Source organism: Capricornis sumatraensis, chromosome 16 (genome assembly GCF_032405125.1).
Source record: "Capricornis sumatraensis isolate serow.1 chromosome 16, serow.2, whole genome shotgun sequence".
Taxonomy (NCBI): Eukaryota; Metazoa; Chordata; class Mammalia; order Artiodactyla; family Bovidae; genus Capricornis; species Capricornis sumatraensis.
In genome coordinates, this window is record NC_091084.1 from 83320286 (window position 1) to 83340879 (window position 20594).

The 20594-nt window shown below is 56.6% G+C and overlaps 1 protein-coding gene across 1 annotated transcript in view; it reads right to left on the reverse strand.

Moving 5' to 3' along the window:
* Positions 1–354: 354 nt before the first annotated feature.
* NCAPD3 (non-SMC condensin II complex subunit D3) overlaps positions 355–20594 on the reverse strand; it is a 61419-nt gene continuing 41179 nt past the window's right edge. The window contains exons 19-33 of the mRNA XM_068988356.1: positions 18532–18639; positions 16138–16252; positions 15938–16048; positions 15031–15269; positions 14846–14925; positions 7913–8050; positions 7634–7767; positions 7028–7227; positions 5398–5508; positions 3856–3978; positions 3270–3406; positions 3027–3148; positions 1994–2092; positions 753–921; positions 355–674 (exon numbers count right to left, since the gene is read on the reverse strand). Coding sequence (XP_068844457.1) covers positions 569–674; positions 753–921; positions 1994–2092; positions 3027–3148; positions 3270–3406; positions 3856–3978; positions 5398–5508; positions 7028–7227; positions 7634–7767; positions 7913–8050; positions 14846–14925; positions 15031–15269; positions 15938–16048; positions 16138–16252; positions 18532–18639 — 1992 coding nt within the window. The 3' untranslated portion in view covers positions 355–568. The remainder of the gene's footprint in view (positions 675–752; positions 922–1993; positions 2093–3026; positions 3149–3269; positions 3407–3855; positions 3979–5397; positions 5509–7027; positions 7228–7633; positions 7768–7912; positions 8051–14845; positions 14926–15030; positions 15270–15937; positions 16049–16137; positions 16253–18531; positions 18640–20594) is intronic.

Sequence of the window (20594 nt, forward strand, 5' to 3'; positions counted from 1 at the left end):
AGCAGCGCTCCTGCTGCTCTGGGTAAGAAACAGATTCTCTCTAAGCAGGGACTGCAGTCTATGCTAAGACAGCTGCTGTGAGGAGGCAGAGGACCTGAAACTTCAAGAAAGCTTGGGTCCCTTTGCCCTAACAGGAGAGATTTGGTTTTATTCTCCTCCAACACTTTGTCAGTTAAATGACTACCGATAAAAACCCTGTGCTAAAAACACTCAGAGGCTGGACTCATACTTAACCTTTGTGCATTGGAAGAAGCTTTATAAAGTTTGCAATTTAAGAAAATAGAAAAAATATGACAGTCAGGATAGCAGATATAGAAAGCAATGTCCTTACTGTAAGGACCTGGAGAACAGCTGACAGAAGCAGGACTTCTAAGAGAGAACATTCTGGACTGGGACCAGAACAGAGCTCGTTAGAATGAGAGGGATGTTTTCAGATATTTAAGTCCGTATTAAATATCTAAGGCGTTTCCCTGGTGTGTTAACAGTTTTTAACCAGGTATTGACCAGCCACAGAGGCGAACAGGCGGGTGGCCCCGGGGCTCCAGGCGAGAACTCCCAGGAGAGGTGGTCACTTGCCCCTCTTCTTGGAGGCCTGGCGGCGCGGCCTCCTGGAGGCAGTGCGGTCCTCGCTTCTGGAGGGAGACCTCACGTTCCACTGGGAAGTCTGCGGGGGCCTGCGGGGACAGGTGCACATGTCACGTGGGGCCCCAGCCCTCAGGTGGGACTGTTCCGGGTAGGGACTGGGGACTTACGGCATGCCGGGCAGTGACAGACACAGAACATTGTCCCCCTGGCCTGCAGCTCTCGAGCCCTGCCGGCTTCCTGGAGCGCGCCTCCTGCTCTTGCTCTGGAGGGAAAGCGACTGGCCCGGTGACACGATGTAGCTGATTTCTGAGCCAAAAGTGACATTTGGGATGGTCTCTGGAAAGGAGAATGTTCAGTGGAAGGTTAGCAAAGGCCTTCGGGGGAGAAGCTGAGCAAGGGCAGGTGCACGATAGGGCCAGGGCCTGCCTCCCTCCCCGGGTTCCTGGCCCTGACTGCCTTCCAAGCACCACTGCTCACGGCTCCTCCCCAGCCCCCCGAAGGCCTCACCGCACTCAGAGCCCCTGAAGAACCCTGCTCCTGCCACTCCTCCTGGGTGCCCTGAAGATGCTGCCCTGCTGGCTGGCCCCTGCTTACTGCCACCCACCCTCCCACCTGGGCCAACTCGGGCTTTGCATCCCAGCGTGAGCTAAACTGAGAACCTCTTTCTCTAGAGGGGACACAGGCACCGCCCTCAGGGGAGTTGCCAGCTTTAAAGGAAATCAGTGGGGTCAAGTCCTCACTCGATGCTCGGCCAGGACAACCTGAGTGCTGAGGACACGGAGCCCCCGCTGTCGTACGCTGGTGGGGCTCCCTCCTGACCCAGGGCTGTCTGTGTCCAGAGCCCTGTGCGCCCCTCAGCCTGGGCCGCGCCTCACAGCGGGTGCTACTGCCCCGGGTCGCCCTGCCCCATCCCAACTAGCTGTGCTCTCACCACACCCGCTAGACGGCCAGGCACCACGCGCTCCCCGTGCTGCGACCACTGAGGTCTGGGGAGACCTTCCCGGCCGGGGATCAGGTCTGCTGGTGCGTCCGTGGTGCCACAGGCCTGGGAGCCCCTCCCGCCCCTCACCGCTGCTGTGCAGACCCCGGATGGGGCTTGGAGCCCTTCGCACAGCCCAGCATGGCCAGGTGGCGGCGCTTCCGCAGCCGATTCACCACGAAGAGGGACCTGCTATCCCAGTGCCCCCTGTTCAGTTAAACCTAGCCCTGAAAACCCCTCACGTCCACTGGTGGCACCTGGAAGGGGCCACGGTCAGCTATGCCTGGTCAGCAGCACCGTCACAGTCACTCAGGGGCAGTCAGTGTGACCACACGCCCCATGGCGTGCATGAGGAAACTGTGCTGGGACCCTTGCACACGCGGTACGCGCTGCAGTCAGGAGACTTGCTCGTGCCCGCAGCCTGCTTACGCTCAGGGGTGCTGATCCCTCGCTTCGTTTCGAGGTCAACAGCTCCACTGGACTCCGGGTCAGCGCCACTGGACTCCAGCTCCAAGACCCGCACGGGCACTGGGAGGAAAGGGGGCAACATTACCTCTCCAAAAACCCAGACACAACAGCCCCAGAAACAAAACATGCCCCTGAGAAAACCATTTGCAAGATACACGGTACACTCAACGCCCCAAATAAAGTTTTATAAACAGGTAATTCAGAAAGATACACACAAATGATAAGCATGAAAAATCATGGCCTTTCTCACTAGGATTCAAACAAATGAAATTAAAATTTTCAGCCTACAGCTCATGGGATATTATGAACCCCTTTCTCTGTAGGATATGGGCTCTCGTGGGCCAAAGTGGGAATTCACGTGAAAGGAACAAGAAACAACGGTCTGACACCATCAAAAGCTTAAAATAATACTCGTGGGAATTAATCCTGAAGGTCAAACACACACAAGACTACATCCCAACGTTTACCGTGACGTGATTGGTTTCGGAAAGTTAAAAAACACCTACATTTTCAGGGACAGGTAGGGGAGCCCTGCTCCGCAGCCATCAAGGCCCGGGCGAGGCCGACGAGAGCCCCCAGCCCCTCCCCGCCGAGCAAGGAGACCGCGGGAAGGCCGCGCTCACACCCTCCTCCTCGCTGCCAGCCGCCCGCACGACCCACTCCTCTCGCCTCTCGCTGCCTCCTCACACCCCTCAGGGCCACTGCCAGCCATGGGCACGCGCTCCTCCTCTCGCCCCTCACTGCCGGCAGCATGCCCCCCTCCTCTCGCTGCCGGCCGCATGCACGCCCTCCTCCTCTTGCCCCTCGCTGCGGGCGGGTCGGCTTCATCCTGCCCTCCAGACCGTCCACTGTGAGCAGGGCTGCTGGACACCCTCCGACCCCGGGCCCAACCCAGTGGCTCGTTTAGACGACAGACAGAAGTGCCTGATGGGGACAGGGGTGGGCCCAGGTCTCCTGAGCTCCGGGGCCGCCAGTGGGCGCACGCGGGGCTCACCTGGGCTCTCAGGACGACTGTCCGAGGGCAGCGGACCCATGGTCCGGCTACTGTGCCAGCGGCGCGACTCAACGACCTTCTTGACGGAACTCAGGATGTCCATGGTGCTCGCCGACATGGGCCTGTTGGTACAAAGACACTGTGAAGCACGGAGGTGGACGTGCCCTCCTGCTCCCTGGAGCCCAGTCCCCGCCCACGGGTGCCAGGGGCGCCCCTGCAGAGAGCTGAGCCGGCGCCGCACACCTGTCCTTGGGCACCAGAGACAGGGGTGCGGCCGTGTGCGCAGCGTGGGGCCTGGGCGTGAACGGCTGGTCCACGGCGGCAGCCGCGGTGTCTCTTTCTCGGCCAGCAGGAGCTGGACTTGTTTCCAAGCTCAGAACCTGTCACAGAAAAGAATTAAAGAGCACATCTCCCAGCACTTAGCGTAAAGGGCATCTTACATGCTCTGCGCAGGCCCAGAGGAACTCACTTCAAAACCATGTCAGACCCAGGCTTCTGGCACTGCCTCGCACAGAGCCCGTGGGGCTGTCCAGGCTTCCGGGGGAGCAGCCACCCCAAGGAGGAGCTCGGGGGGACCGCGCTCTCTGCCACCAAAGGAGCCAGGACCCCATCAGGGTCAGGGCTGTCTGGGAATAGGCACACCTCCCTCCCCCACTGGGACGCGGCGACTTTCCAGCAGGGTAGGGGTGACAGGGAAGGGCCTCGCTGACGGTGCCCCCTGAGACAGGAGGCCACCAAGGTGGGTGTGGGGTGACACTGGGCAGACGGGGCAGGGCCGCCACCCACTGGCCGCTCTGCAACCTGGGGCGCTCGGGGCTGCCCGCCTCACCGGCTGCTGCTGCTCAGCCAGCTGCTCCTGGTAGCGCCTCATGTCGTACTCGAGTTCCGCGGCCAGCTGCTTGTCAACGGTGAAGAAGTCCTTGACTTCATCTCCGTAATCCTGCATCACCTCCTAGAATGGACCGCAGCATCCCTGAGCGCCCCCTGAGCCGGTAAATGGGCTCTTTCCCGCAACCTGATCCCGACGGGAACATGGCAGGACGCATGCTCAGAGCAGACGGTTTCCGCTCCACCGACAGACCAGCGAACCTGACGCCACTTGCCCAGGAAGTGCCAACCGCTCCTGTGCTGGCCACAGGAGCCTCATCTCCTGGAAGCTTCCTGAACCCTTGCTAGGCACCATGGACCCCTAGAACTTCGGCTGGAAGCAGCCCCCAGCAGGGCTCAGAACTGTCTGCGACTGCAGGGCTGTGGGACCTGTCTCAGGAATCCCAGCGGGAGGCTGGCAGGCGGGCAGCACACGGCATCCTGGCTAGATCGGGCACGGGGAGCCGTCCACACCGGCTTTCTCAGGACACAGCTGAGGCTTGGGGCCATCTGTGCATCTCCTCATGACGTGACAAGAGGCTGTGAGCACACCAGGGCTAAGGTTGGAGGCGGGGACCCGGCCTCTGTGCTGTGAGGAAGAAGCCACTTTTCCTCCTGGAGGCAGGGAAGATCTACCTGGCCCAACCTCTAGGGAGGAGCCCCCCCCCGGCCTCGGGAAACCAGGGGGCTCCCAGGTGCACGTGAGAACCGCAGGGGCTGCTCCGACAGGGTCCACACAAAGCCGGGCGCACAGCCCTGCTCGAGTGTGCCCAGAGGCGGGGTCTCCCTGTCCGCAAGTGTTTCAGGGGGCTACCCAAGATTTTATTCCTTTCTGAGGGTCACCAGGGCAAGGACAGTGTGAGTGACCTGAAGTCCTCACTTTCTCCACAGTCAGCCCGTCTTTCCCACCTTCACTTCTGTAGGATGAAGGTGTATTTGAAAACTGTATTCGATGTAATCCTGCCACAGCCCTTCTTGGGAAATAAGGAATCTGAGCCTTTTTTGAGGAAGAAAACAGCATAAACGGAAAGGGGAAATGCTGTGTTTCTGACTGCAAGACTCTATAGGAAGGTCTGAGACCTCATTTCTGTGCACTCTTGTGTGCATGAGGCCCCTGGGGAGCCCAGGGCCAGGAGGCAGAAAGGCTGCTGCTGGGTGCAGTACCCCCGACTGGCACCCAGACACAGAGCCGGGGGTGAGCTCCCGTCAGCGATGAGCACCTCCACTTCACCCCATGCAGAATGAACCGAGATGGGGGCCCATTTGTGGCCGCAGCTGAGAAACTTCAAACCTGAACCTAACAGTTAAGGACATAGACCCAACTCCCCAGGAAAGGCAGAGACAGCCTCTGGGGGACCTGTGGCCCCTGTCTTCTCTCCCAGGCAAAGGGCAGCCTGGGGCCCTGCTCCAAGCCATGCTGGACCCACGGTCAGGACTGTGGGGTCCTGACTGACCAGTGGGGCTGGGGGCGGGGGGACAACCACGCAGCCCGAAGCCTCCTTACCCTGAGGTAGAGCATGAGCTCTCGCAAAGCTGGGATCTTGTTCTTTTCTAGGGCAGGCTTCAGGGAGGTGATAATTGGAATAATCATTTCTATTAAATTTCTCTTTTGAACCTGTGGTAACAAAAGAAGGCTGTTTCAGATGCATGAAGTTCTGAAAGACAAACATGTTTCCTTCATCTAGTTCTTGCAAGGCCGATCTCGAACATGATGTTAAGTTTACTTTTTATTTTTAATGTCATTCTGAGAACTGGAGAGGAAGTTACCTCAGCTGGGGAGACCAGGAAACCATCACTGCAAAATGGTGTAAAGCAGGAGGCATACACATACTAGTCTTATTCCCAGACAAGAATGAGCAACTAGAAACCCAGCAGAGCCTTGAACAGCCCCGTCTGTAGGTACAGAGCCTCACCTGTGTGGGAAGCAGGGAGCTGGCACCCTCGCCCACCGACCCCGCCTTCCCACGAGCCCGTCACACAGCCCAGCTGCACCCCGGGCTCCTCCACGAGATGAGAGGGGCTCGGCCCTGCCGCACGAGCACGCCGTGTGCCTGCAGGTGGGGCGGCGCAGGAGGGGCCGGGCCTGGAGAGGGTGTGGGCCCCTCTCTGAAACTCTGTACACAGGAGATCTGCCGGTAGTCACACACTGCCATCACCAAGAATGAGCGCCGAGCACAGATGTCTGCGCAAACCTCTGAGAATTAGAGACAGCACACTGCACTAGCCCCTGCGTGCCAGACGACCCTTCAGAACCCGAAGGTCACTCTTGTCCCATTTGAAGTCGCTAGCATACTCTCTTTACTTGTAATCCACTCATTTCTAAAGACTTAGCAGAGTTCCTGAAACAGGAGGGCCAAGACTAAAGAAATAATTTAATAAAGATGAGTCTGAGCAGAGGCTAAGTTAGGGAGAACCTTGAAAAGTGGTTTAAACGCATTCACTCCACAAATGTCATCCAATACCTTCCCTGCACTGGACACCAGGCTAACCTCCCGGGCGACAGAAATGGGGCCAAGAACTCACGCCTTCAAGCTACTTCCAGACCAGGCTGTGTCACAACGTGAGGCTGGCAAGGTGTGAGGGGCCGTGAGGGTGCTCGGGAGTGAAGGGGCAGGGCAGGGTGTGTGTCTGGGGGACTGGTTGGGCAGGCGGCATAGGGCAGGCTGGGCGGGGAGAGGCCCGGCAGGGGGGAGCGCGGCCCCTTGGAGACCAGAGCCAGCGGGCTGCAAAGCGGGGGGTGTGGACCAGGCCACACGTGGGCATGGAGAGTTTACCCAGAAGGTGACAGGAAGCCTCCAACCCAATTACTAAAGATACCGTCAGCGGGTATAACGTCCACACACACAACACCAGGGCCAGGCACACGCGAGCCACTGGAGCCACAGGCGCAGCAGAGAAGAGCCCCGACAGGGCGGGTGTTCAGGGGAGGCTGGAGGGGGCTCCGGGGACCCCGGGCCTCCGCGAGCAGCGCACTCGCCTCAGGGGAGCCGGGGTCTCCGGGAGCAGCGCCCCCGCCTCGGGAGCAGTGCACCCGCCTCCGGGAGCAGCGCCCCCGCCTCGGGAGCAGCGCCCCCGCCTCGGGGGAGCCGGGGCCTCCAGGAGCAGCGCCCCCACCTCGGGAGCCGCGCACTCGCCTGCGAGAGGAGCTTCTTCTGCGACTCCTGCAGGGCCGCTCGGACCGGGGCCAGCTCCTCCTCCTCCCCTAGCTGCTCCCTGTCTGCTCTGGGCCTGAGCGCCTGCAGCCTGATCTCCTTCGAGCTGAGCACTTCAAACGTGTCCGAGAGCAGCTCACTGGCTTCCATGTCCAGGGGCAGGTCGCCGTCAGCGAAGCAGGCTGGAGGAAGCAGAGGCGGACCCTGAGAACTGCTGCCCACAGTTGGGGGTGGTGGTACTGGGCATGGATGGAGGCAGTGGCCTGCTGGCCTGAGGGCAGGACTGATGGCTGAGGGTGACGGGGTCAGGACGTCAGGACTGGGACGTCAGGCAGACGGCAGAGGGCGTCGGGGTTAGGATGTCGGGCCGATGGCTGAGGACATGGGTCAGGACATCGGGCCGACGGTGGAGGGCATCGGGGTCAGCACATCAGGCCGACGGCCGAGGGCGTCGGGGTCAGGACATCGGGCCGATGACCAAGGACATCAGGGTCGGGGTGTCGGGGCCCCTGGGCTGCAGGGCGGCTAGGCCCCCAGCCACTCAGCAGTTCCCTCCACACTCTTTATCCCCGCTCTGGCCGGTCCTACCGAGGATGTTTTCGAAGATTCTGGAAGTGATGTTGAACCGCTGTTCATCTGTGAAGTGTTCCAAGAGGAACTTGTATATCCTCATCCTTCTCTCCCTGTTCTTAGCCCCCTTCAGGGAGAAGAGCCGCTTCTCTCTGGGACAGAGCAGGACCATCTCAGCACAGCCCCTCGGCGAGGCTGGAGGACCTCTCTCTCCTGGGCCACCTGCCAGGGGGCCGCCGTGCCTGGTGGTGATGCTGCCCCCCGGGCCCTCCGCGCCACCCCCGCCTCGGCACTGACCTGTCCGACTGGGGGAACCTATTGAAACTGTCGTGCTTCTCATAGCTGGTAAAATGGAAGACGCACTCGATGAAGTGCTGGTAGAATAGGGCCGGGTTCCTCTTCAGGAGCAGGTGCACCAGGCAGACCTCGCCGGTGCTGCAGAGAACGGACGGGCCGGGTGACGCCGCGGGCGCCTCGCAGGCCCCCAGGAGCCTTCCCGCGGAGGCCACGACGGGGCGGGCACCGGCTCTCCGGCGCACGCAACTCCGGGGCCGGGCCTGCCCTGTGAACCCAGGCTTCCCAGCTGTGCTTGCAAGCTCACAGCCCACCGTCACTCAGCCACACCTCATGTGCAGGAGCCCCCCCAAGCCGCCCCTTCAGGTGGACCCGCCGGCCATGACCACCCCAGGCCTCCTGCCTCAGCCTGCACTCTCCTGAGGGCCAACACGAAACGGGCAGACAGGACTGTCCACAGGCAGCGACCGCTCAACCCAGGCGGCAGAGGGCTACAGGGCAGCACCCACAGCCCCTGGAGCAGACGCTCGAGGACAGGGCGGGCGCCCAGGCCGGGCCAACCCAGGATTGGGCTGGCTCTGACCCAGTGCCCCAGCCAAACCCACATTTCCTCACACCTTGAGCTGACTGCAATCTCCAGCTGCCAGGAGCCCATCCCCCAGGGGAAGGACGGGGGACAAGAGAAGTCTGAATGCGCTGCTCTTGGCCACGGGATGCACAAGACCCCCGAGAGCCCTCCCGGCAGCTCTCCTCCAGGCTCAGGACACGGTCAGTGTGCTCAGAGCTCACACCGCAGCCAGTCAGAGGTGGCCACTCAGAGACCTCAACAGGGCAATGACCTGCTGTCAACGGCGACCTCGGAATGTTCACCGGATGCACCCTTGAGCACACAACCGCTAAAGCGCCATCTGCTCAGGGGAATGGCCTCTCCCCCCAGGGAGGAGGCCTGCCGATTTGAGTTGGATCCCTGGGTCGGGAAGATCCCCTGGAGAAGGGCATGGCAACCCACTCCAGTATTCTGGCCTGGAGAATCCCATGGACAGAGAAGCCTGGCGGGCCGCAGTTCAAGGGGTCACACAAAGCAGGACGTGACTGAGTGACTAAGACTTTCAGACGTTCAACGTCAGATGCTGGTCCATTCACATTAGGTCAAAAGTAGGTATAGGTCGGGATGCACGGGCAAGCACCCTGGTGAGTCGTCGGCCTGACCAGCTGGACAAGTCATCCCACAGGCATGTAAATAACACGCAGGGTCTGGACACAGGTGGAGGGCAGGTCCAGAGTGGGGAGGACACCCAGCCGCACAGACAGGCCCCCAGGGAGAGACTCGCCTTGGCTGCACGAGGGCACACAGAGCCAGCCAGCTCGACCGACTCGCCAAGAGGGACAGTGTGGTATCTGTCAGCTGAAAAGTTACAAGAAACCAGCATCCTCCGCGGTGCCCGCTGGGGCCGGCCCCTTCTCCTGCCCTCCTCACCCCCAGGACCCGAACTGGGACCAAACACAACACACCACCAAGTCAGGCACGCTGCAGACTTCACACAGAACCATCTCACGTGAAAACCAGAGGGAAGGGCAGTCATCCCGAGGAGCACTAAGAATCCAGATCTCCATTCCATCAGCCCGACAGGCTCAAGGGGCAAGCAGCGAGGCTGCTTCCTTTTTAGACAGAGCAGGAAACACACACGCCCCTCTTCTTTTGGACGTCTTCCTATACACGTGCTACTTGGAAGCTGGTATCCCCTTGGTGGAGGCCGAGAGAATGACTCAGAGTCCCGACCCCGATGCTCTCCGGCTCGGACGGGGACAGACCCCCGCCCCGCGCTGACTGCAGCTGTGAGCGGGATGGACCCTCGCCCCGCACTGACCACCACCGTGAGCAGATGGGGACGGACCCCCGCCCCGTGCTGACTGCCACTGTGATGGGGGTGGACCCCACCCCGCGCTGACCGCCGCCTTGTTCTGACCGCCACCATGATGGGGGTGGGCCCCCGCCCCGCGCTGACCGCCACCCAGTGCTGACCGCCCCCTGTGCTGACTGCGGCCGTGATGGGGGTGGACCCCACCCCGCGCTGACCGCCGCCCGGCGCTGACCAGCCCCTGTGCTGACTGCGGCCGTGATGGGGGTAGACCTCGCCCTGCGGTGACCGCCGCCTTGTTCTGACCGCCACCATGATGGGGGTGGACCCCGCCCCGCGCTGACAGCCGCTGTGAGCTGGACCTGTGGCTGCCTCTCCTCGCTCCCTGCTGTCACCTGCGTGTGTCCCAGCTCTGCTTTGCCGCCTGCATCTTGTTGTGTGTGGTGTGGTCCTGCTCCCACAACATGGGGACCGCTCCCCATCGGTCCCTCCTCTTCTCAGCAAGCGAGCTGTTCTTCAAGGACCCAGGGAGTGAAGCCCACCCTCTGCCTCGATCGTTTTCACTCACTGACTCATCCAATGTCCCCTGAGTGTCTCCTTGACTTCAGGCCGTCTCAGACAGGAGGGATGCCTATGAACGAGACCACCTCCGACTCCAGGATGCCTGTGTCTCACCAGGTGGACAGATGATATCAAAACTACACAGAATGTGTTGACAAAAGTGATCTGAGGCCAAAAGGTGGCTGGGAGGGCGTAGGGGAAAGGGACGGGGCCCGCTGCTGGGGAGAACCCATGTCCTCCCCTAGAGTTACCAAGTTCAGGCTTTCCTCTGGCCACTCCTGAACGCATCTGTTTCACCCTCACCTGCTTGCTAAGTGCTTCCTGATTTTCTCCATTCCAAGCCCCAACATCACTGCTAGGGCAGGCATACCAGTCTGTGTTCCCCAAATTCCTGTGCTGGAAACCAGGCCCCCAAGGGGGTGCTATCAGGAGGTGAACATCTGGGAGGAGACTGGCCCATGAGCCAGGCTCTCTCGAACGGGGAGTATCTTATAAACAAAGTCCTGGAATACCTCCCTCCCTCCCTCCCACCTCGTGAGGACACGGGGCCGTGTAGACGGGGTGGGTCTGGCTCCCTGGAAACAGCTGTGCTGGCCCACCTCCGACTTCCCACCCCCAAGCAGGGAGGGGGCAGTGTCTCCTGCTCATCAGCTGCCCAGGCTGTGGGGCTTGCTCCAGGAGGCTGGCCAGCCTGCAACAGTCTGCAGAGCACCTTCAGTTCCACACAGCCTCCTGTCTTCCCGGCTTCATCGACTCCAGGGACCCAGGCTCTGTCACAACACTGGAGCCCCGCAGAGGTCGGAGAAACCGCCCACTGTTCTGACAGCTCTCTGACTCCCTCGGCCCTTCACCTGTCCTGCACGGAGCCCTCTGGATCCTCAGTGACGCACTTGTTTCCCCCACCGAGCCATCTCTGCTCTTGTTTCCTTTCTGCGTCACTGGCCCATCGCTGCAGCGCCCCTCCAGCCCTGCCTTCCTGCAGAGCTGCAGCATCTGCCCTGCCCCGAGACAGCCGACCTGTTGCCTGGCCATCATCCTGACTGCTGTCTGCAGGGCTCACGTAGTTGGCAGACAGGGTACATCTCATACAAGCTTGTAGCCTCTACACTAGGGGTTTATATTTTAGGACCAATCCAACATGTCATGCAAGGAAACCACAATCTGAAAAGACACATGCAACCCAGCGTTCACTGCAGTGCTGAGCACAACAGCCAGGACACGGAAGTCACCTAAACGTCCATCAGCAGAGGAGACAGAGCTAATGGGGAACATGCATACTGCGGACACTACTCAGCAGGAAAGGAGGCGACAATGCGTGAGCAGCAACGTGGCTGGACCTGGAGATCCTCATTCCCAGTGAGGGAGGCCAGAGAGACCAGCATCAGAACTCCACTCACAGGTGGAGTCGAAAGAATGGCACAAATGCGCTGCTGTACAGAAAGAAGAGCCGCAGATGGAGAAAACGGACGCACAGCTGCCAGGGGGAAGGAGGGCAGGGGTGCACTGGGGGGTGTACACAGGGGTGCACTGGGGGGTACACACGGGTGCACTGGGGGGTATACACAGGGGTGCACTGCGGGGTATACACAGGGGTGCACTGCGGGGTACACACAGGGGTGCACTGGAGGGTATACACAGGGGTGCACTGCGGGGTATACACGGGTGCACTGGGGGGTACACACAGGGGTGCACTGGGGGGTATACACGGGTGCACTGGGGGGTACACACAGGGGTGCACTGGGGGGTATACACGGGTGCACTGGGGGGTACACACAGGGGTGCACTGGGGGTATACACGGGTGCACTGGGGGGTACACACAGGGGTGCACTGCGGGGTATACACAGGGGTATACTGGGGGGTATACACGGGTGCACTGGGGGGTATACACGGGTGCACTGGGGGGGTGTACACGGGTGCACTGGGGGGTGTACACGGGTGCACTGGGGGGTACACACGGGTGCACTGGGGGGTATACACAGGGGTACACTGGGGGGTATACACAGGGGTGCACTGGGGGGTACACACAGGGGTGCACTGCGGGGTATACACAGGGGTATACTGGGGGGTATACACAGGGGTGCACTGCGGGGTATACACAGGGGTATACTGGGGGGTATACACAGGGGTGCACTGCGGGGTATACACAGGGGTACACTGCGGGGTATACACGGGTGCACTGGGGGGTATACACAGGGGTGCACTGCGGGGTATACACAGGGGTATACTGGGGGGTATACACAGGGGTGCACTGGGGGGTACACACAGGGGTGCACTGCGGGGTATACACAGGGGTATACTGGGGGGTATACACAGGGGTGCACTGCGGGGTATACACAGGGGTACACTGGGGGGTATACACAGGGGTGCACTGGGGGTACACACAGGGGTGCACTGCGGGGTATACACAGGGGTATACTGGGGGGTACACACGGGTGCACTGGGAGGCTGGGACTGACGCTGGAAAAGACCCTGATGCTGGATCAGGGAAAGACTGAAGGTGGGAGGAGAAGCGGACGACAGAGGATGAGATGGCTGGATGGCGTCACCAACTCGATGGCCGTGAGTCTGAGTGAACTCTGGGAGTTGGTGATGGACAGGGAGGCCTGGTGTGCTGCAGTCCATGGGGTCACAAAGAGTTGGACACGACTGAGCGACTGGACTGAACTGGCATTGACATATACACACTACTATGTATAAAATAAGGACCTGCTGCATAGCACCGGGAACACACTTCATCCTCTCTAATGGCCTACCTGGGAAAAGAATCTAAAAAAGAGTGGACACGTGTATGACACAACTGAGTCACTTTGCTGTACAGCAGAAACACAACACTGTCAACCAACTATACTCCAATAAAAACTGATTTTAAAAAAAGTCATACAATTTTGCTCATGCTGGAGTCGTCAGGAAATCCACCTCGACCAAAAGTAAATTCACAGGGCTCTGCCGCTAGAGTCTCTTGTGAAGATCTGCCCTAGCAGACACACATGGAAAAATCAACATGTATAAGGAAGCAGATAGGCCTGACCTTTGGCCTAAAAATAGATGATCAGGTTGATTTAAATCAGCTTTTCAAAGCTCTTCAAATCACGCTCCACATTCTGCCGTGGTTCAAACCAACTCAGAAGGCAGGGCTAAAGTGGGCAACCCTCAGGCGACGAGGGCACTCGGGGAGACGCCTGCCTGTCCTCTAGCGTCCCTGTGACTTGTGACCTCGTCACTGCGTGCTCCACACAGCTATCGAGGCTGTGACGCACACGGGAGGGGCCAATGCGCTGAGCTCCTCTCTGCCCCTGGGTCCCCCACGGCACACGGGGCCTGGGGCTGGCCTGGCCGGAAAAGCGGAGAGGACACCACGCAGTGGCCGAACCCCTTCCCCACTTACGCAGAGGGAAAGGAAGCGCGGGCGCCTCAGCCGCTGACTCTGGCTCTAGACATGCTGACCAGCACGCCAGCCTTCTCCCAGCTTGTCAGGGAAATGCGCCTCCTTGCAGAGACATACGCAAAGGAGACCAAACAGGAATTCTCCCACGGAGCCCAGAGTGAGCCACTGTCGACAGTGTTCACAGCAAGTGAAGGTGAAGGCGTCGGCTGCTCAGTCCTGTCTGGCTCTTCCCCATGGACTGCAGCCTGCCAGGCTCCTCTGTCCATGGGATCCTCCAGGCAAAAATACTGGAGTGAGCAGCCATTCACTTCTCCAGGGGATCTTCCTGACCCAGGCATCAAACTGGTTCTCCTGAATTTCAGGTGGATACTTTACTGTCTGAGCAACCAGGGAAGCCCATTTAGAACCAGAGGGACCCATTATTACATGCTTTTAGAGTTAATGAATTTGTAAAGACCACTTTTCAACTGTGGGAGCTCCTGCCATGCATTCAACACTCTATTTTCCCACTATAGACTTGCTTTAAACAGCATTATTCGTGTAACACAACTGAGGTTAGCAAATTCTCAACCCCCTGAAATCTTTAAGAAAATTCCAGAAGGACAGGAATGAACAAGTGGCAAGGCAACTCTCTTGCCTTCTAATAATCAGGAAATGCCCATTTCCAAGGAGCCCTATAAACTGTGCACTCTCGTCCCACACTGAGCAATCCTGTCTTAACTCCTAGAGCGCCTCCCTTAGTTTCTGCACTTAGAGGCAAGTCTGAGGTCCTGCGTCACTGGCCCAGAAGTCGACCGTGCGTCGTGCAGGAGGCACGGCTCCTGCCCCAGCAGTGGGTGCAGCAGGGGCTCGCCCTGCTCTCGGCCTCTGCCTGGGACCGGCAGTGTCGGCAGGCGCAGTCGGCGCTCGGCTTCTCCCGAGCCCCTCTGGGCCGCAGTGCTTTTGTTCTTAAACTTCATGAAAACTAAAGCTTTGTTGTACAGCTCAGTACTTTAAAAGTTGACTAATTATCTGGCAACTGCCAAAACCTCACTAAATCCTACAAGACGCAAATCCAAAGCAATTTAAGAGAGAACTTTCCAGAAACTAGGCCAATCACTCAGCTGCCCGGTGCAAGGCAAGAGGCTCACCTGGCGACCTCTGGGTTCGGGTCCACGACTGTGATGATGAAACGGAAGAACAGGCAGCCCTTCCACCTCACAAAGTCCTCCTGCAGAGAGAAGGAGGTCGCACACTTATTCCGCTGCTCAGACCCCGCACCCCTCCTCCCCACCCTGGCCCCAGGGCCGGCTGGCGGGGCCGCCCCGCCGCACACCTGCAGGAGGCCCGTGAGCAGGAGCAGCGCCTGCTTCCGGACGAACGGGTTCGGGTCCTTCAGACATGTGCAGATGGTAGGGACGTACTTGTCCACCAGGGCCGTGTAGCGGACGCAGAGGTCACACAGGACGATGACGATGTTGTTGAGGACGTTCCCGTCTATGCCCACCTCCAGCTCCCGCACCAGGACGGGGACGCTCTCCTTTGCAAGATCCTCGTGCTGTAAGCACAGCTTTCCTGTCCCCGAGAGAGACAGACCCCAACTGTACTCTCACTCTCTGCCTCACAGGTTCTTCAGCTACATCTTGCCAGGGATTTTATTTAGTTACAGTTAGAACATCACATCAACAATCACAAACAAAGAAGCCAAAGGCAGACAGACCCATACTAAATATTAAAACGCTCAAAACACATGTACTCCCTACCCCCAGGCTACACGAGACAGACATCGCTGAGACGCTCCTCTAGGGCAGTACAAATGCCTTCTTCTAAGGTCAACATACGAATTTTGGAGTTTTCGACTTACCTGGAAAATGACCAATAAAATGTAACTGATGACACTTCTTATTTTTGATTATACACATAATCAATATAAGTAAAAAGTTTAGTAATGAACTTGAAACCTGAGCTAGGTAAACACGGTTGTGTCCTTCCCTTCACTTCTCGTTCAGTCAGGAGAAAAGAGGGTGTTGCTGAGTTTTGTGTCTGCACCTTTTTTTTTTGGCCTGGAGAACACTTTCCTCTTCTTTAGTTCTGAGATTTTTGAAAAATCTGATGGACAGACTGAGGGTAAAAGCACCACGGGAACCCCAGTGCACTGACGGTGAGGGCCCTGCAGGGCCGCGCCCCCAGGAACAGACCACTGGCTTACCGGAGACCCGGAGCTGTGTGTGCTCCTCACTCACCCAGGGTGATGACGGCGTGCGCTCTGACCACCGAGGGCATGACGACACCCTGGACCTGGGAGAGGGGCTGGGAGGCCGGGGCCACACTGCTGCCTGGGGGTACCCGGGGCCCTGCAGGAGAGAGGGGAGGTGGGCTTACTGCACCGCTCAGGGCGAGGCCAGCCCTGGGCAGCAAGAATGGGGCGCGTCAAGGGCCTTACGAGGCTCTCTGCTGGGAGACGCGGCCAGGATAGACAGGATCAGGAGGGTGGCCCTCTGGTCCACTCTGGCTGGACAGAGCTGGGCGACGTCTCCTAAGGTGAAAACATACTTCACCTGCAAAGAGAATTGGTTCTGCAGTAAGAGTATGGCAGAGGAAAACGAACTCTAGTGGGATGAAGGCTGTGTCAGCAGAGTTCTTTTTGTCCCGCTAATTAAATGGCTGTCTTTTTCCTCCGAAACAAGACACAGCCATTGGAAAAACTCAGCCACTGCCTAAAGTAGTTGTATCATCTACCTCCAGATACTCCTACAAGTCAAAGGGGCGCTGGCTAGCAGATACACTGTGGTAACAGGGGTGACCTTGGTGCTCCCAAGTAAACGGGAACACGGAACAGCCGACTCACAATCCTGCCGCTCACAAGATACCACCCTTGTTTTTCTGGATGACTTTCTTTTCCAAGTATTTTTATGGTCATAGGGCTTCATGCTTGCGTTTCTCCCACACTTACCAATCCCACTAGGTTGAAGGTTGCAACTCTAAATTTCAACATCAGGCATCCTTTCATGTCAATGTAGACAACAAATATGTTTTGACAACTGCACAACAGTATGCTAAAAATCAAGGATGTCGTCAGAGCTTACCACGCTATCACCACGCGTCTACGTGACTGAATACTTTGCTGCCTGCATCGTCTCAGACGCACAGCCCTGCACCCTGGGATGGCGCTCTGCCTCCTCAGAAGGGTTGTGTAGGACGAGGGGGCATAGAGCCTGCTGCTGCTGCTAAGTCACTTCAGTCATGTCCGACTCTGTGCGACCCCATAGATGGCAGCCCACCAGGCTCCCCCATCCCTGGGATTCTCTAGGCAAGAATACGGGAGTGGGTTGCCATTTCCTTCTCCAATGCATGAAAGTGAAAAGTCAAAGTGAAGTCGCTCAGTCGTGTCCGACTCTGTGCGACCCCATGGACTGCAGGCTACCAGGGTCCTCTGCCCATGGGATTTTCCAGGCAAGAGTACTGGAATGGGGTGCCATCACCTTCTCCGATAGAGCCTGCTACACGCTTTAAATGCACTTTCAAATCATCCTCCTGGTTAGCTTACTAGTAAGATTCCTCCCGAAACTCATTAAAACCTCAAGGCACCGTTACTGTGTCTTTATTGAGGATATTCAGCTTAATAGTTAAGCAACAGTATTTTAATTATTCAATCATAAAAATACAAGAGTGATATTAACTAAACAGTAAAATGCTGGGTAAAGACTTTTTAGAGTGAGAAAGCTAATAATGATGTGTGTGCTTAGAGAGACCTGAACATACTGTATCTCAGTGAACGGATGGAATATTTGAACTATATTTAAATAAGAGTGAACTAAACAATATATATAAGGGAAACTTCTCCATATATTTTGACTGAAGGGTAGATTTTGGTGACATATTGAACAGGAAAAAAAGTCTTACTAAGGAAAACTCCCTGGTCACATTACACCTTTTTCTTAGACTGGGTAGGGAATCCCAGACCCATCAACAGAGAAAGACCCTCCAGAAAAGCCCTGAGTCAAGGCCACTCTACACACTGCGGCCTCTGACCCAAAACACCAGGGTTCCTACTGATTAGGATGATTCTAATTACTGAACTGGGAGCGTATTGATGTCTCAGCACAAAGATTCTTCTCCTCCAAAATATCCAAACATAGCCATCGACCCCCAGCTTCAAGTGCGAGGGGTAACTGACCTGAACAGGGGGGAACAGGAATTGAACAAACAGATGAGGAAGATGGCCAGTTTCAGCTAAGTGATAGCCTAGCCTAAAAGGCCCTTCCTGGATGGTGTCAGATGCCAGAATCAGAATCACCAATGTTTTGCTGACAGCCAGCCACTTGGATGAGAAAACAGGCCCTGTGTGCAAAGATTCAAAGGCACCTCTTCAAGACACAATTTCTAAAGCAGGTGCATGTCACACAATCTCACTGCTCCCGGGGCAGGAATTTCTCCAGCTTTCAAACATCTCTTCTTGTTTCACATGTGGCCTGGGAACTGCTCTATAGCCTGATGTTCAAACCACTCAGCAGACACAGCAGACAATTTTACAAAACGTCACACTCAGTCCCCAAGAAGCACGAGTACACTCATGCCACTCTCTTCTCACCTGTTACTTCTGAGCTCACAACACACACTGTGTTCTCCCTGTTGGATCAGGAATCTCACAGGACCCAACTGGGAGAAGCATTTGCCATCATTTCCCCCAGGGAGTAAGTGAGAAGAAAATGAATAGGTCAGCAGTAAAAAATTCTAGAAAAGAAGAGTAAGCATCAGGCTAGGAACGCCCTTCTCCTGTTCATGGTGTTGGAAACACACACCACAAAGGCATCCCCAGTCCCCGGCAGCCACTCACCATCAGGTCTTCTCTCATCCGGCCCGGCCCGTCCTCCTTCAGGATGATGTCGGAAAGGTGGCGCACGCAGGTGGCAAGCACGTCCCCTGACGCCTGCGCCAGCAACTCCTGTGGCAAATCGAAGGTCACCTCTGAGGGGCGCCGTGTACCCAGCAGACTGGCCCTGGCACACGACTCGCACAGCAGAAACGCTATGGCCTCCAAAGGCATAAGCTGGAAGCCACGAAAATCCCAGCCATCATGTTTTTGCATCTTTGCTCTTCCCTTTAGTGACCTGGCAATACGAGCTGGTCAAGTGGGACTCACAAAGAACACTTGAGGTATGCTCTTCCTAATACACTCTCCGTACTACATTTTGTATGCGTATACGAATTCTATACGTAACAGTCTTCCGGATATGTTAGGTCTGTCCACATTGGCTCCATAAGAGGGACAGACATCTACTCAGGAAGGCCTCGAGGCCCCATTTCTAAGAGGTCTGCAACAGCAGTGCTCCTCCAGTAACGAGCACCTTGCACCTCTTCTGGCGCATGTAGCTGGCGAGCTAACGGCTGTGCTGGAGAGTGCATTTTACACACACAGACTGAAAGTAACAGTTGTGAGCCTCCTGGAATGTATTCATTAGAGACAAGTTTTCAGAGTCTCTTGTTAGTGAAAGTGACTTCCAGGGGTCCCATCTCCAGCCCATGCACCTCACCACACCCAACGGGCTGCAGAGGGTCTCAGCTGCTCCCTATGACCTGGATGCCACTCAAAACCCAGGCTGAGCCGAGCGGCTCCACACCGTGACAGGCCACCACACTGCCAGGCAGTCGCTGTCTGTCACATTTTCCGTTTACTTTTCATTGGAGGACACTTACTTTACAGCACTTTGATGGTCTGTGCCGTGTATCAGCATGAACCGGCCACAGGCGCACGTATGTCCCCTCCCTCTTAGACCTCCCGTGCACCTCCCTTCCCATCCCAGCCCTCCGAGCGCCCACAAGCACCAGCTTTGGGTTCTCTGCACCACAGAGCAACTCCCCCCAGCTGTCTATTTTACACATGGTAACCTCCACGCTCCAGCGCTGCACTCTCAAGCCCTCCACCCCCTCCCTTTCTCAGTGTCCACACGCCTGCGTCTCCTTTGCCACCCTGTAAATAGGATCATCAGCACCATCTTCCTAGATTTTACTTTTTTTCCTCAAGTGCACACAGAACATTCTCCAGGACAGATCACATCCTGGGCCATAAATCAAACACTGGTAAATTTTTAAAAAGTGAAATCATTTCAAGCATGTTTCCTGACAATGCTATGAGATTAGAAATCAATTACAGAGGGAAAAAACTATAAAAAATACAAACACATGGAGGTCAAACAGTATGCTTCTAAATAACCAACAGATCACTAAAATAATAAAAAAGGAAATCAAAATATGCTTAGAAACAAATGACATAAAAACACGATGACTCAAACCTGTGGGAGGCGGCAAAAGCACGGGTGGGAAGGCAGTTTATAGCTGCACAAGCCCACCCCAAGAAACAAGAGAGAAATCAAACAAGTAACCTAACCTTACACCTACAGCAACCAGAAAGAGAACCAAGCCAAAGTTAGTAGAAGAAAGACAGCATAAAGAGATCAGAGCAGAAAGAAATGAAAAAGACATGAAGGAGACTATAGCAAAGATCAATAAAACGAAAAGCTGGTGCTTTGAGAAGATAAACAACATTGACAAACAGCAAGGCTCATCAAGAAAAAAAGGGAGACGCAAATGAATAAAATTAGGGATGAAAAAGTTACAACAGACGACAGAGAAATACAAAAGGTCGTGAGAGACTCCCATGAGCAGCTACATGCCAATCAAACAGAGAATCTGAAAGAAGCGGACAGACTCTCAGAAAGTCTTCCAAAATGTAAGCAGGAAGAAACAGAAAATATGAACAGACCAATCACAAACATGGAAATCAAAACTGTAATAAAAAAATCTTCCAATAAATAAAAGACCAGGACCAGATGGCGTCACAGGCGAACTCTACCAAAAGTTTAGAGACGAGCCAGCACCTATCCTGCTCAAACTCCTCCA